This window comes from Phyllostomus discolor, chromosome 4 (genome assembly GCF_004126475.2).
Source record: "Phyllostomus discolor isolate MPI-MPIP mPhyDis1 chromosome 4, mPhyDis1.pri.v3, whole genome shotgun sequence".
Classification (NCBI taxonomy): domain Eukaryota; kingdom Metazoa; phylum Chordata; class Mammalia; order Chiroptera; family Phyllostomidae; genus Phyllostomus; species Phyllostomus discolor.
In genome coordinates, this window is record NC_040906.2 from 23464 (window position 1) to 38492 (window position 15029).

Consider the following 15029-nt stretch of genomic DNA (forward strand, 5'->3'; position numbering starts at 1 on the left):
GTTGTTCTGCTTATGTATTCATTCATTGGTTGCTTCTTGTATGTGCCCTAACTGGAGAATGAAATGACCACCTTGGCATATAGGCAGGACACTGTAACCAACTGAGCTACCAAGCCAGGGCTACTAGGGGAAAATTTTGAAAAGTGGAGTTTCTGGGTCAGAGGGTATGAGGATGTTATTTCTGGATGGCTATTCTCAAAATGATCACCGAGGAGTCTGCACCAAAGGACCCTTCCCAGAGTCTTTCAGAGCAAGGACACTGCACCTGCTTGCTCATCAGCCTCAGACATGTCAGGAGTCCTCTGGATCCCCATACAGGCCACCAAATTATGTTGACCTTAAATATATAGCAGTCAGTTATTTTACCAGCAGATAATGGGTTTAATCAGAAACAGTAAAAAAAAATGCAATTTAGGACAAGCAAGCTGTAGCAAAAGTCATAGGCAAGCTCAAGTAAAGGAGAGGAACGTTATTTTACAGACAGAAAGGAGGAAGTTGGGAGGGGTCACTTCAAATGAAAGTGCGTTGGAGGGAAGCGTCAGTTCAGGGTGACGATGGCTTCTCTCTGGCTGAGGTGCTGGGGAGTTGATTTCTCCTCGGAGCACACGGTACCATCTTCATGTCGGGGCCTGTGACAGACAATCTTTCCTGTAATTGATCCCGGGTGATGCTATGTGACAGCACCCACACTGACCCCCGAATCCACTTTAGTGAGGTTTCCCTTTATGCAGTTTCACAGTAATAGTTAGTTGGTGCATTTCCAATCCATGGAAATCAAGTTGTATGTACGTGCTCAAAACAAGGTAAGGACCAGAGGCACACTGTGCACTTTAGAAAGCCAGTAGCAGCTACTCTGTGGACTCCTGTCCTCAAACTTGGTATCTTATTTTTATGCAAAATACTTGTAGGTTTTCTCAGCATTTTTAAAATTTATTTTTGTTTCATTTTATCTTGTCTTCCTATTTCTGAAATCTTTTTACACCTGACTTACTTAACTATACTTATTATTCACAACGCCACTTCTTTGAGATGTGAAATTCTCCCGGTGTGTTTTCCATTATACTTATTATTCTATTGGTTGTGTTTACATATTTGAGCCCTCTGGGACTTATTTTGTGTCTATGAATTGCGTGGTCAGAATTTACTGACTTGAGTTTCCCCGGAATGCAATGCAGACTTGACCATGTCCTCACTGGTTCTGCAGATTTGGCTGAAAGTGGGTTTGATAAGGGAAGGAACGGACGGGTCTAGACGAAAGTCGGGGACCCCGACCACATTCTGGTGGAACAAAGACACTTTGTCAGGCAGCAGGAGGGCTACGTCCACCTTAAGGTCCGGCCCCGGCTCGGGGATCCCAGCTCCTGCGGGTAGGGTCCCTCACCAGCCGCTGGAAAACTAGCCACAAAACCGCCAAGCCGTGGTCATGCTGCAGGCTGCTGACAGGCGTTCCGGAGACCCACAGCAGCCAATCCCCGCAGCGTGGGGCAGGTCTTCCGCCGGTTGTCCGGAACCCAGGGGTTCCGCCCTCCTGCCCCGCCCTTTCAGCTTCTTCTGACCGCCCATTGGCGGGCAGGGCCCTGGGATCCCAGCGCTGATTGGCGGGTTGCGCCCACGCGGCTATCCAGGCAGGAACCTCACTCCTCCCGAGGGCGGGAAGCCCCGGAGGTCGGTGAGGACTCTCGGCCAAGGTGCGTAGCGTGGCTGGGGCCCCGAGAGACGGACCGGTAAGCGAGGAATCTTATCACGTGGAACCCTCAGCCCGACACCTTCCAAGTCCAGCCAGAGAGACCCCCGATGCCCTCCTCCCGAGGGTCCCGAACCCCTTCAGCACCGAGGGGCCGCGCCCGCTAACCCGGAGGACCCCCCGTCTCCTGACCCCCAACGCTCAGACCCCCAAACAGCCTGGGACCCCAGTTCCCCTCGGCTCGGGGCGCCCTTCCTGCAGCTCGCCCGCCCGGAAGGACCAAACCTCCCCAAACTCAGAGACCCCGAATGCCGTCGTCCTGGAAACCGACTCAGTGGAGGGGACCCGGACGCCCCTCGTGAGACGCCCCCACCCCCCTCCGCCGCGGCGGCCTGCCCCCCCCCCCCCCCCCCGGACGCGGAGTGTCCTCCGCCCGGAAGACACAGGTCGAGTCCTGAGGGACCCCGGGCCTCTCAGCCCGAGAGACGGCGGTCTGCCTGCCGGACACTGCGCCTGCGCCTCGCGCGGGCTCCTCCGGACCCCGGGGGCGCCTCCGGGCCCTTCCCCGGGAGAAGCGCGTTTCCTGCGCCGCCCGGGCCCGCCCTGCCGATGGCCCCTGAGACGGCCTGGGTCGCTGTGCGGTGGGGAAGGGCGAGAACAAGGGCGCCCCCGCAGGCGGCTCGGCCCCGCCCTGTGCAGCCCCTCTTCCCGCAGGGCCGAGTCCCCCTCGCCAGACGCCCTGCCCTCGGGGAGAAAGGCGGGTACCGGAAGGTGAAGAGGAACTCGGGCGCGCTCACCAGCCCAGGTAGCGCGTGCGCAGGCGCTGGGCCCGGGGGCCTGGAGACGCGGCAGGCGCTGGGCTGGCTCAGGCGGCCGCATCCGCCTGCAGCTCCGTCCTCCATGGACACCGATGGGGGAGTTTGCTCCTTCAGGTCAGAGCGGGGCTGGCGCTGACAACGGTGCAGCGCTCACAGCAACTCACTGCAGACTCTCCCGTCCCCTCGGAGCCAGTCTCGCGGGCTTCCTGGGCGTGTCCCTCCTCCCCGCTCTCTGCTCCAGGACAAAGGTCTTGTCTCTTCCCAGGTCTCAGGGCCCCGCCACCTGCTTTCCTGTGTCACCGCCGCAGGCGGGCCACCGAGCTCCAGGAGGAGGACCCTGAGGACTCGGATGAAGAACGGGCTCCGAGGCAGCAAGGTGAGCGGCAGGAGGAGCCAGCGCTGCCCTCCCGACTCAGACCTGGTTTGGGTCAGGCTGCATCTCAGGACGTAACCAGGGAACAGGTTTGCTGGTGCAGAAAACAAGCAAGATGCACAACAGTGTATGGCACAGTGAGGGGCTGTTCCCGTCAACTTTCACGTGTGCGATATAATCACCTATATTTATAGATGAATTAATAAGCAATAAATTTATAAGAACATACAAGTGAATAAAAAATAACTAATTCAGAAGAGTCATCATTGCAAGAGCGGGAGGCAGGTCTGGCCGGTGAGAAGTGTGTCCCGACCTGGCTGCGCGATGGCCTGCATGGAGACCGGCGGGGAGCAGTATTAACTGGTGATGACGGGAGTGGGGGAGGGCCAGGGTCGGGAGAGGTTGACCACCGTGTGGCTTCCTGTGTGAGTCATGGTGCCGTTCTGTCCAGTATCGTGAGTGTTTGGAGGGTGGGGTCGGTCCACTTTCATGGGTCTGGGGTTGACACACAGCTGAAGGTCAAGATATGATCTTCAACTTCACTGGAACTCTGTTTCTGGGGTCAGCACACTGTGGGTGCTAACCAGAGTCTAATGACTGAGGAAGGGCGTGGGTGGCCAGTATGTGCCCGGCGGGGAGGATACCAGAGAAAGGAGGCTGGGTGGTCAAGGTGCCCTTAGCCCAGACAAGGCCAGTTTGAATGAAGAAAACAGGACAGAGAAAGGGTTATGTTGAAGACATGGAGTTTTGTGTGCAGTTACTTTTATTACATTTTTGTCAGGAGAGGCCAATTTATTCTTTAATAAATAATAGATGCTTTATGAACATAGGATAAAGTGTAAGATGACACTTTGTCTATGTTTTTTATCATTCCAGTGAAATTAGTGGATGGCCCAAATAGAAGCCTAGGCCTTAATGAACATCAGAAAACATTTTCCAATCATCCTGGGATTGTTCTTAGACTACTCTCATTCAAAATTCTTTGTCCCTAGTAAGAATCACCAGATTTTGGACACATTTACCCACCAAAACACTGATTTCTTGTCATCTTTCAGTAAAACCTTGGGTGGCCTTCAGAAGGGAACAGGCTAAACACCAGAAGGTGAGTATTTCCCAAATCCTGTTGACAACAAAATTTTCCTCATGGAGAGAAATGCAGGTAACAGCAGGAAAATGCAGAAAGTATCCTAGGAACTGCCGCCTTCCTTTCCTGGTCTCTTCAACACACCGTCCAACATTGTCATAATTTTTTAAAGATTTTATGAATTTTTTAGAGAGAGGGGAATGGAGGGAGAAAGTGGGGGAGATAAACATGTGCGAGACACACTTATATTGGTTGCCTCTCACACGTCCCCAAGGGGAGACCTGGTCCACAACCCAGGCATGTGCCCTGACTGGGAATGGAGCTGGTGATATTTCAGTCTGCAGGCCACTGCTCAGTCCACTGAGTCACACCAGCCAGGGCTCATCATTACAGTAATAATAGTAACTACCATTTGTTTCATTCTCACAATGTTTCAGACTTTAAGAGTTATCTGTGAATTAACTCAAACATTACAACAACCCTATGAGGTACATACTGTCACCATTTATGATGAGGGAAGTGAGCTTTCAGAGATATAGAAATGTTTGAGTATATGTCTAAGATCTCAGTGTCAGTGATAGTGCAATCCAACCCATAGTTGCTTCTCTAAACCACTTACAAACCCATTAAAACTTTTATAGCTTTACCCTGGCCACCATGACTCAGTTGGGTATCATTCTGCACAGGGAAAGATGGCCAGTTTGATCCCTGATCAGGGCACATGCCTGGGTTGTGGGCCAGGTTCCTGATTGGGGCATTTGCAACAGGCAAGTGACCAATGTTTCCCTCTCTTCCTCCCTTCCTCTCTCTCAAGAAAATAAACAATCCTTTTTAAAAATTAGAAAAAATTGGAAAATTTTCATAGTTTTCTAAAGTTTACATTGTCTTATCCATATGTCATTACATCATTCATCTGACTGATGATTTCAACCAAAGTTCTCTGCTGTACTGAAGTGAGAGATGCACGAAGACCCTCTGACTAGAGGAATGTAAAATGTCCAGGATCAGAGCCTCCCACTCTAATCAAAGAGCATCTCCCACCCCTGAGAAGCTTCAGGTTTGATGACTGAGAAACAACAAATAATAAAATGACTTAAGGACTTAGAATAGGTTACACACTCTTCAACAGAAACTCATCTGTCTAGAACTGATTTCAAATGCCGTTTCTTGTAAGCGTGAAGTAACAGCTTCTTTCTCTGAGTTCCAAGGAGGCTGCTGTAATCTTGTTTAGAATCATTTGTTCAGCCTGCCTACCTCTGCGTTGTGAGCTCTTTGAGAGGCTGGTCCATACCTGAGTTTTCTCAGAGGTCGCAGGCCCAGACCACAGCCCATGAGGGGCCCTGAATATTTGCTGAATGAATGATTTCACAGTTACAAATTAAACTAGAAGATGATCGACAAATGCTAAAGGTAATTTCTATGATATTTAAATATGGAGAGAGCTGAGGGGTAAATTGATATCAGGACTGTAATCTCACATTCATACTGTTACACAATTCACAGAACACTTAAGTGAGCATTATTTAATTGCACATTCACTGTAAGATTGAAAATTAGTATGTTATAGATCATGAAACTGAAGACAACTAGCTACCGATACAACCTTATTCAAACAGATTTGGTGGGAACCAGCTAATCTAACTACAAAATTCTTTCCAAGGTATTGCAGATTTTATCACCATTTTATTTATTGTGTAGATGTTTCTGCCAACTATTTCTTTATTGTCTTTCCAATATCCTTCACTCTAAATATTATAGAGACAGTTGAAAGAAAAGAGCCATAAGATATGAATTCTAATGTTGGATTCATTACCCACATTGGCCCTATCCCCTCTAATATTCATATTTCCTAGGTATTTTCAAGAGTTGAAATTTTAAAGACATGCATGTAAAATGTATCATAAGCCTTAAAAAAATAAATACATGTTGTCTTTTAATATGTGACTCTTACACTGAGGGCAACATCCAGGGTTCCATTAAGCAATGAATATAGTTTGAAGGAATTGTCAGGAACAGCAAATTTGATGACTGCAAGTGACTCAGAGCATGCCCAGAAACCAGTGTCCCCTCCTGGAGAAGCATCTGCCTTTGGAAAGCACACTAGACGAAAATCAGGTTGAGAGAAAAAATTTGGAAAATTTACTTCCTCTAAGTCCTGTGGAAGGGCTGATAAGTATGACCTAGGTATGTGGGGCAGACTTTGGATGGGCCTGGATTTAAGTTGGGCCAAGTTGAAACTGAAGTTAGCAATGGAGCTTTGGGCAAATCCTATAAATTCTCTTGAGTTCCTGAATGCTAATATGTAAAGAGAAGATAAGGAAACATCGCTCATATATTATTTGAAAACATTAAATTAAATTTAAAACAAGTGACACATGCAAGTTGTCCAATAAATCCATTTGTGATAATAGCCGCCACACTTTATTGGTGTTGGGTGCCAAGGCCTTTCCTCAATACCTAACACATAATGTGCATCCATAAATATGTTATGAATGATTGAAGATTGTCAAGTTAAACCTGGTAACGGGAAGATCTAGAAACTAAAATTGAATCAGTCATCTGTAGTTAGTGTGGAGTCTTCATCTTCTGAACCAATAGTTGACAGTAAAATAGCAGAGTGTGCAAAAGGACAGGCGATGATTTGATGGGAGGAGATTGTGTGTTATGTTACAAAATGAGAACTAACACTCCAGACCCTACCAGCCTTGCTCATCTGCCCTTCTCCAACTCAGAACTCAGGACAAAGGAGATGGACATGAAGTTGTACAGCCTACGAGAAAGAAAGGGCCATGTGTACCAAGAGGTCAATGATCCCCAGGATGATGACTACCTTTGTAAGTGACCCTCACTGAGAAACATGTTATACTACAATAATTTCATCTGGTCCTTTGCTCCCCAAATCATTCCTTTCCTGTAGGGACCTGGAATACAAGAGAGTCTCAATGATGTGACTGCCCGACTCCCTCTGAAGCTTTGTGTCCAGGAACATGCATTATACCTTCCCTAACCCCTGTTGCTCTCGCCTCCAGATTGTGAGAAGTGTCAGAACTTCTTCATCAACAGCTGCACTGTGCATGGACCCCCTACATTTGTAAAGGACAGTGCAGTGGACAAGGGGCATCCCCACCGCTCAGCCCTCACCCTGCCCCCTGGGTTGAGAATCGGGCCATCGGGCATCCCTGAGGCTGGGCTTGGAGTGTGGAATGAGGCAGCAGATTTGCCAGTGGGTCTGCTCTTTGGCCCTTATGAAGGACACATCACAGAAGATGGAGAGGCAGCCAAGAGCAGATACTCCTGGCTGGTGAGAACTATTTACCTCTTCCACTGTTCTCTGGCTTCCCACATTCTTTTTGAGGCTTGGGGGGACCTCACCTCACCTATATTCTAGACATGGAGGGGATAATATGGTTAGCTCTGTGTACTGACTGACTGGACTTCACAAAAACATAGAGCTCCTGTTTAAGGATCAGAAGGTGAGCGGGAGCAAAGTGGTACAGACACAAAAGAGTGGCTCTTCCCTTGTGGGGCTCCCACTCTGATTGAACAGGTAGACTCGGATGTGTAGACGATGAGTAAGAAAACTATCATGTGGTCACAACTGGCAGTTGAATCCCCATACAGGCAGAAAGAGCTTTGATGACAGTACAGTAAAATAATTCTTCTGACTATTACCTCCCCACAGAAAAAATAAAAGGTCTTTAACTTCTTTTCTGACACACAGATCGCCAAAGGCAGAAACTGCTACGAGTATGTGGATGGAAAGGACAGATCCTGGGCCAACTGGATGAGGTAAGGTCAACAGGTCTCTGAGTGCCAGAGGGACACTCATCCCCCACAAGCCCATATATCTTTCCCTCTCATCATGCCTCCCTCAGTGGTCTCCCTTCATCCTTTTTTCCTCTTTTTCTCCATACAGTGTTCTTTCATTTCAGGGGACATTTAGGAAAAAACTACAACATATGTCCTCAAAATATAAAGCTCATTGCTAGATACAATTTGGGCAATGGAAAGGACCTTGAAGAGCCTAGATTCACCAGGGACACTGGATTACAATTTCATTTATCAAAATGAAGATTAATTAAGCACTTACTGTATTCCAGTTTAGGTGAAGGAATACATTACTTAAACAGATCACACAACCCATGTCCTTATGAAAGACTTCTCACAGACAGACATAAAACAATTGCTTTTACAAACATTTAAGTATAATTTCCAAGAAGTGCACAGTGTCAAGATAGCACAAACCAACGATGGCCTAAACCTGTGCAGGCAGCACCCATCCCAGACTCACTTCTAACCTAGAGCTGGGCTCTGAGGTCTGCAGGGGAATGGCCATGGGCCTCTTTCCTGAAGAGCTCTCTTATCAGGGTTACCTGAATGTGAATCAATTACTATTGTTCTGTTTTATTTTACTAGACAGAAAGACCTCCACTTCTCTATGGTAACCTTGGGCAGGCAAGTAAATGGTACCCTAAATAAAGTGTAAGGGGGTTGGAGAAAGGCCCCTCAAGGGGAAAAACATGTGGGCTGAGTACTGGAAAATTAGTGAGCTGATTTAGAAGCAGAGCCCTAGATCAAGCACCAGGTTCTGTGGTGTGAGACAACTTGATGTAGAGCTTGGAGAAGCCCTGACTGGATATTATGGCCAGTCAGGGTGGAGGTTAACTCTAGAATTGGGCTTTAGAAAATGGTATTAGTCAGAATTAGCACAGCAAGCAGGACCTGGAGGTAGGAATTCACATGACATTCTCACAGATGCTCAGACACTGAACAGAAGGTTCCCCGGGAGCATTAGGGGCAGTGGGCAATGCCAGAGCCTCAGGGCCTTAAGAATCAGTGAGGAGCTGGACATGGATGTAACAGGCACTGGGAACTCATCACCGTGGTTTTCTTTCCCTTCCTGTGCCTCAATCCCAGGTATGTGAACTGTGCCCGGGATGATGAAGAGCAGAACCTGGTGGCCTTTCAATACCAAAGACAGATTTTCTACCGAACCTGCCGGGTCATCAGGCCGGGCTGTGAGCTGCTGGTCTGGTTTGGGGATGAGTATGGCCAGGAGCTGGGCAGCAAGTGGGACAGCAAGTGGAAGGGACAGCTCACGCCTGGAAGAGGTGGGCACCACTGTTCTTCAAAACAGAAAGAAAAGAGAGAATTCTCCATAGAGATATTCATGATCCAACTCTTAAGTAGAGTAAAATCCATGCTAAAATCAGTAAAGTTTCAACTCGTATGCTTCAGAACTTCACAATTCATTCATATGCCTTTGACTCTTAGGCAAAATTTTTATATATTTTATTTTTAAAGTATTTCATGAACAAAATACACAACCTCATATAGTACCTGAAAGACTGAGAGAGGGAAAAAAGTTTTCAAGCACTAACCAGTTCTCTCAAAAAAAGGGCAGTTTTTCTGACACTTTTACAGCTGTGTCTTCTTAATTTTCCTCCATACTGCTAAATAAAATGTTTTTTCTTTATAGGCATTCATTATTTTTTAAAGATTTTGCCCTGGCTGGTGTGGCTCAGAGTACTGAGCACCAGCCTGTGAACCAAAAGGCTACCAGTTTGATTCCCAGTTGGGACACATGCCTGGGTTTTGGGCCAGGTCCCCAGTAGGGGGCATGTGAGAGGCAACCACACAGTGATGTTTCTCTCCCTCTCCCTCCCTCCCTCCCCCTTTTCTGAAAATAAATACATAAACCAAATATTTTTAAACAAGATTTTACTTATTTTTACAGAGAGTGGAAAGGATGTAGAATGAAAAATCAATGTTCAAGGGAAACATTAATTGGTTGTCTCTGGCACACCCCCAACTGGCCCACAACCCTGGAGTGTTTCCTGACTGGGAAGCGAACTTGTAACCTTTCAGTTTTTGGACAACACACAACCCACCGAGCCACACCATTTAGGCAGGACACATTCGTTCATCATTCCAGTGAGTTGTCAGGTGAGGTCCTACTCTGTGGCAGAGCATCCTGGGACCTGGAAATGCAGATAAGACTGGGAATCTAACGTGTGAGTCCTTGCTTCACAGGCAGGCACTCAATCCACTGAGCCACACAAGTAAGGGCAGGAAAGGTATTATTTTATAGTTTTTAAAAACAAAGAGAAGCAATTCCTAGTTTTCTTTAACATGACGTAGAGGATACCTGTAGTTGGGAAGGTCACTGCAGTTCAGGGAGTGAAATTTCCTCTCCTGCTACTTGAACGTCCCTAGTCTGAGCAATGTTGGCAAAGACTCTTGATGTGGGCTTTCTGGAGTTATGAAGAAAATACACTGCATAAAAATAAAAAGGAAAATAGACTTTGAGTAGACACTTTGTGGGAGACAGAGCTTGTGTTGTCACCACAATAAGAAGGATCCATGGGGCGTGTCTGTACCAGGAAACAAGTTGTGCGGCCCAGGCATTCTCATCAACATCTGCCTTGACCAAAACTTTCTCTTTCAGCAGAACCAAAGCCAGAGGTGCACCCATGTGCCTCCTGCTTTCTGGCCTTCTCCAGTCAGAAATTCCTCAGTCAGCACGTGAAACTCAATCATCCCTCTCAGATTCTCCTGGGAACATCTGCAAGAAAACACCTCCAAGCAGAGGAACCCTGTCCAGAGGATCAGAATCTGCAGCAGCAACATACTAGTACACACAGCTGGAATGATAAAGCTGAAGGTCAAGAGATCAAAGGAAGGTCCAAACCTTTGCTTAAAAGGATCAGTCAGAGGAGAATCTCAACACTCTTTTCCCAACCTTCCAAAGAACCAGTGACAACCTCTAGTGAGCATGAGAGAATGATGGAGGAAGAGCCTCACAGAGGCCAGAAACAGAGTCCAGAGGACACAGGCAAGGTATTTGTGAAAGCAGGAATGTCAAGAATTGTAACGATCAAGTATGGATGGGTTTGGCAAGGCTTCGGTGATGGGTCACATTTCATCACACACCAGAGGACATACTCTGGGGAGAAGCCCTATGTTTGCAAGGAGTGTGGGCGAGGTTTTACACGAAAGTCAAATCTCATCAGACACCAGAGGGGACACTCTGGGGAGAAGCCCTATGTTTGCACGGAGTGTGGGCGAGGCTTTACACAGAAGTCACATCTCATCACACACCAGAGGACACACTCTGGGGAGAAGCCCTATGTTTGCAGGGAGTGTGGGCGAGGTTTTACACGAAAGTCAAATCTCATCAGACACCAGAGGACACACTCTGGGGAGAAGCCCTATGTTTGCAGGGAGTGTTGGCGAGGCTTTACACAGAAGTCACATCTCATCACACACCAGAGGAAACACTCTGGGGAGAGGCCCTATGTTTGCAGGGAGTGTGGGCGAGGCTTTACGGACAAGTCAAGTCTCATCACACATGGGAGGATACACTCTGGGGAGAAGCCCTATGTTTGCAGGGAGTGTGAGCGAGGCTTTACATGCAAGTCAAATCTCATCACACACCAGAGGACACACTCAGGGGAGAAGCCCTATGTTTGTAGGGAGTGCGGGCGAAGCTTTACACGGAAGTCAAGTCTCATCACACACCAGAGGACACACTCTGGGGAGAAGCCCTATGTTTGTAGGGAGTGCGGGCGAAGCTTTACACGGAAGTCAGGTCTCCTCAGACACCAGAGGACACACACTGGGGAGAAGCCCTATGTTTGCAGGTAGAGTACTGAGTCATTAGCATTAAGTTTCTTATATCAGTAGCCATAGGAAGTCTACAGCAGCTTACACTCCCCAAGATTGTAATTAGCACAGAAGGAACTGGTTAAACAAACTCCAGTTTCATGACAAGAGATGAGATGGACAAACAGTGATATGGGAATATCAGCACCAATCTCACTCATGGATTTTTGAGCTCCTATTCTACAATGTTTTATCTCCATACACACATGAAGCCCAATATCTCATTCTCCCCATCACTGAAAGCAGAGGGTTCCTTAAGAGCCACAAAGAACTCATCCTCTCAGCCACAGAAATTCAACCCCTACAAATGGGGAAGTCTTGAGACAGTCTACTTGGGTTACTGCCCAGAGAGAGGGATTTGAGACAGACTCACCAGGGAAGGGAATTCCCCAGACTCCTGGGAAGAGGACCTTTTTCTCCTAATCAGCTCCCTACCCTCCTTTGGCTTCTCTTGGCTCTTCTAGTTTCCTACAACCTCTGGAGCCTCAGAGGTGAACAGCAGGGAGGGGTGTATGCTTGAGCACAGATGTGAGCTTAGCACATCTTAGGTGTGACCCTTTCAGGGTCAGCATTTCCTGCTGCACAGCACACAGATTCCACATTAGTCCATAGTGGGTGTGAGTCTCAGCTCTGTCTTCTCCAGCTGTGTGACCTAAGGCTTCTCGACTTCAATCTGCCTGCTTCCTAGTCTGTACACTGGAAATGGGAACTCCAGCCTTTCTGTGTGACATTCAAAGTTGAGTCAGCACAGACAGAATCTGGTAAGAGGATTGCTGAGATCACAAGTCCTGCTGAACAGCCTTCAGTGCCCATGTCTTCTGGGCCTTTATTTCTGGGCAAAGGAAAATAAGGACAGGGTAGGGGGCTGTAGCCAAATTCAGTTTGAACAGACCCCACTGCTTTCCCCACATAGACTCAGCTGCCCTGAGAAGGAGGCCTGAGGTGGGGCATGTACTTCCCTCCAGGTCAGCACCCTCCCACTGATCTGCACACCCTGAGAGCCTCCTCAACACAGGCGGGTGATACTGAGAATAACCTGTGAAACAAGGCCCTCACCCACCCCTTGCTGAGAACAGCACCTGCCTGCACTGCTGTGTTAGGTAGGATAGATGGTGAGCCAAGGCAGGGAGGACAAGGAAGACATGTCTCACCTACTAACTCAGAAGTCCTGAGCCTGGTTTAATGCTATTGCCAGATGTTACCAGATCCCAAGAAACCCCATGCTAACACATTCAAATTCTAAGTATCATTTCCAGTATCTAGCAAGGAAAGGCTTTCAAACTGTATTTGTCCCAAGGCCTAGAAGATGGGAGGGGATCCACAGAACTCAAGGAAAGGAACCATAAAACAAATTTGGCTAATAGCTTTCCTTTGGTTACTTTTATGAGAGGGTCCCTAGTGCTTACAGAAAGAGCCCATAGATGACTGGGTAACTGTCTAAACGTGAAATCTGTCATGGGTCTATTTTACAAGATGGCCAAATGGGGTCTGAAGCGAGATAAGGATTCAAGCTAACAACCCCCACACATACTTGAGTTTGGGTAGTCACATTCCCCATGGAAGCTGACACCACTTTTACCCACCAATCAATACGTAACTTTTCCCCCACCCCAGCAACTACTGGTATGTAAGTCCTCAGGGGAAAGGACCTGGTGCTCTTGCCTTTCACTCCCATCTCACCAAGACCCTTCCTCTTCCATGAGAACATATCACTAATAAACCCTGTTTACACACTAACACACTTGATGATCTGTAATCCTTTTCCGTGTTGGCAAGAAGAACCAAGTGTCTCCTGTGATGGGTGCACCCAGTCTGCATATGGCATTCATGAAGCCCACAACCCAGGAGCTTCTGTAATGTACTCCTTGTACCTGGGTCCCCACAGGGCTTCATACACCACTGATACCATCTCCAAATTATTACTTATTGTGTCTTTAAACTTTGTGAAGTGAAGTGTAATGAGATAGTGGACATACACAATGTTGGTCATTCCTGGACACCTATTCCCAGATATTGTCCACAATGGCTCAGGAGCACAAAATTCCCATGATCCTAATGGGTGGGAGTCCGGCAAGACTCAGGCTGAGAACAGGGTAAGCATCTGCATAAGCATAAGGAAGGGTGCTAACAGCTCCCAGAGGTCACACTTTTCTTAGAACCACAGCTGAGTTCAATACACAGAGATGGTGAACAATTAGTGAGAACCCCATCATACCCTCTCCTGCATGAGGGAGACCTAAGCATGACTCCCCCTGTTCCTGCTGGGGTGGGTTCAACAAAAGGGGACACTGGTCCCCATGACCTGAAATGATGACCTTTCTGTCCTAGTGCCAGGCTTGTGAAGAAGAGTGTCTATATAAACTATGGATTTCAATAATAAATACCCACTATTATGTTCTTTTATGCTTTTTTAAAGAAAGGTGTGTGTCTTTCTTGGGTTTCATTTCCCTTCCACGTTTCTCCCCCCACCAGCACAGCCCAGAGAGAACACCATAAACTCAATGTTATGGGACTTTTCAGCATGGTCCATGGGAGAGGGGCTGAGTCCCCTTGCTGGTGCAATGCTGGAAGAGGGGCTGGCACTGAAACACAGTACAGGGGGGAACCCACAGACTGCCACGTGGTGGTCACTACCACCCCATCGGGACAGACCCTGGAGCTCTCCCAGAAGGGTTAGAGATCCAAGATGAATAAAGAGAGGTCTGTGCCCTCTCTCTCCCCTCCAGCAGCAAACCACATTCCTAGTGTAGCTGCCAGCCTCCAAGGTGTCCCCCAAATCCACATGCTGTCACCCCTGCCCTTGTACACTCCCTCCTTCACACAACCAAGCTGATCTGTGTTGTGAAAATGGTGTGTGGCTCTCAAAGATAAGTCATAAACAGACCCATCTGTTTCAGCCTTGCTCACATAGTTCACATGGTCTCAGACCGCCTTGTGCAGGGAGCTGGGTGTTTACTTATATTACTTTAAAGCTACTGTGCATGTGGTCTCCCATGATCTTCCTTGACTGACCACCAGGGAAGGTGGTCCCACAATGCTGATTTATTATACTGCTATTATAATGAAGCAGGGGTCATGTAGCATCTTCTGCACAGGTGCATTCGTGATTCGCCATGATTCAGCACTTTTCCAGAAAGCAGGAACAACTGGTCTTATAATGTAGCAGGAAAAGAAAGTCCCATAAATGATCCGTAGTTTCTATGATCTGTAGTTTCTTTGATCTGTAGTTTCTTTGATAAACAACATCCTCTGTAACACCTGCAAGATTTATTGGGAAAAAGCTGAGTGAAAGTTATTTTTGGATAAGGAGCTGGGCAGACGTTACCAGGGTAACGTTATCTCAAGGCCAAAATGTTGACCTTTCACTTCTGCCTTTGTATGCTCGCTTGCTTTAGCAGATGAATC

General features: G+C 47.6%; 1 protein-coding gene across 2 annotated transcripts; it reads left to right on the forward strand.

Annotated features, from left to right (window-relative positions):
- The first annotated feature begins 2432 nt into the window (after positions 1-2432).
- Positions 2433-11624, forward strand: LOC114494508 (histone-lysine N-methyltransferase PRDM9-like). Of its 2 annotated transcripts, XM_036022615.1 has the most exons (8): positions 2433-2489; positions 2768-2878; positions 3931-4034; positions 6692-6793; positions 6989-7260; positions 7681-7748; positions 8877-9070; positions 10408-11624. In XM_036022615.1, exons 3-8 carry the CDS (start codon positions 4019-4021, stop codon positions 11604-11606), a joined length of 1851 nt encoding a protein of 616 aa, XP_035878508.1. In that variant the 5' UTR covers positions 2433-2489; positions 2768-2878; positions 3931-4018; the 3' UTR covers positions 11607-11624. The 2 variants fall into 2 exon arrangements, with proteins under 2 accessions (XP_035878508.1, XP_035878507.1); XM_036022614.1 differs by lacking the exons at positions 2433-2489; positions 2768-2878; positions 3931-4034 and adding an exon at positions 5842-6074.
- Positions 11625-15029: the final 3405 nt, after the last annotated feature.

What these genes read in the sequence shown, in the direction of transcription:
- LOC114494508 (XM_036022614.1), top strand. Translation starts at nt 5,984, where the DNA reads ATGACTGCAAGTGACTCAGAGCATGCCCAGAAACCAGTGTCCCCTCCT. An exon ending in AGAGCAGATACTCCTGGCTG is followed by an intron (nt 7,261 to 7,680) that starts GTGAGAACTATT and finishes TCTGACACACAG; the next exon opens with ATCGCCAAAGGCAGAAACTG. An exon ending in ACAGCTCACGCCTGGAAGAG is followed by an intron (nt 9,071 to 10,407) that starts GTGGGCACCACT and finishes TTTCTCTTTCAG; the next exon opens with CAGAACCAAAGCCAGAGGTG.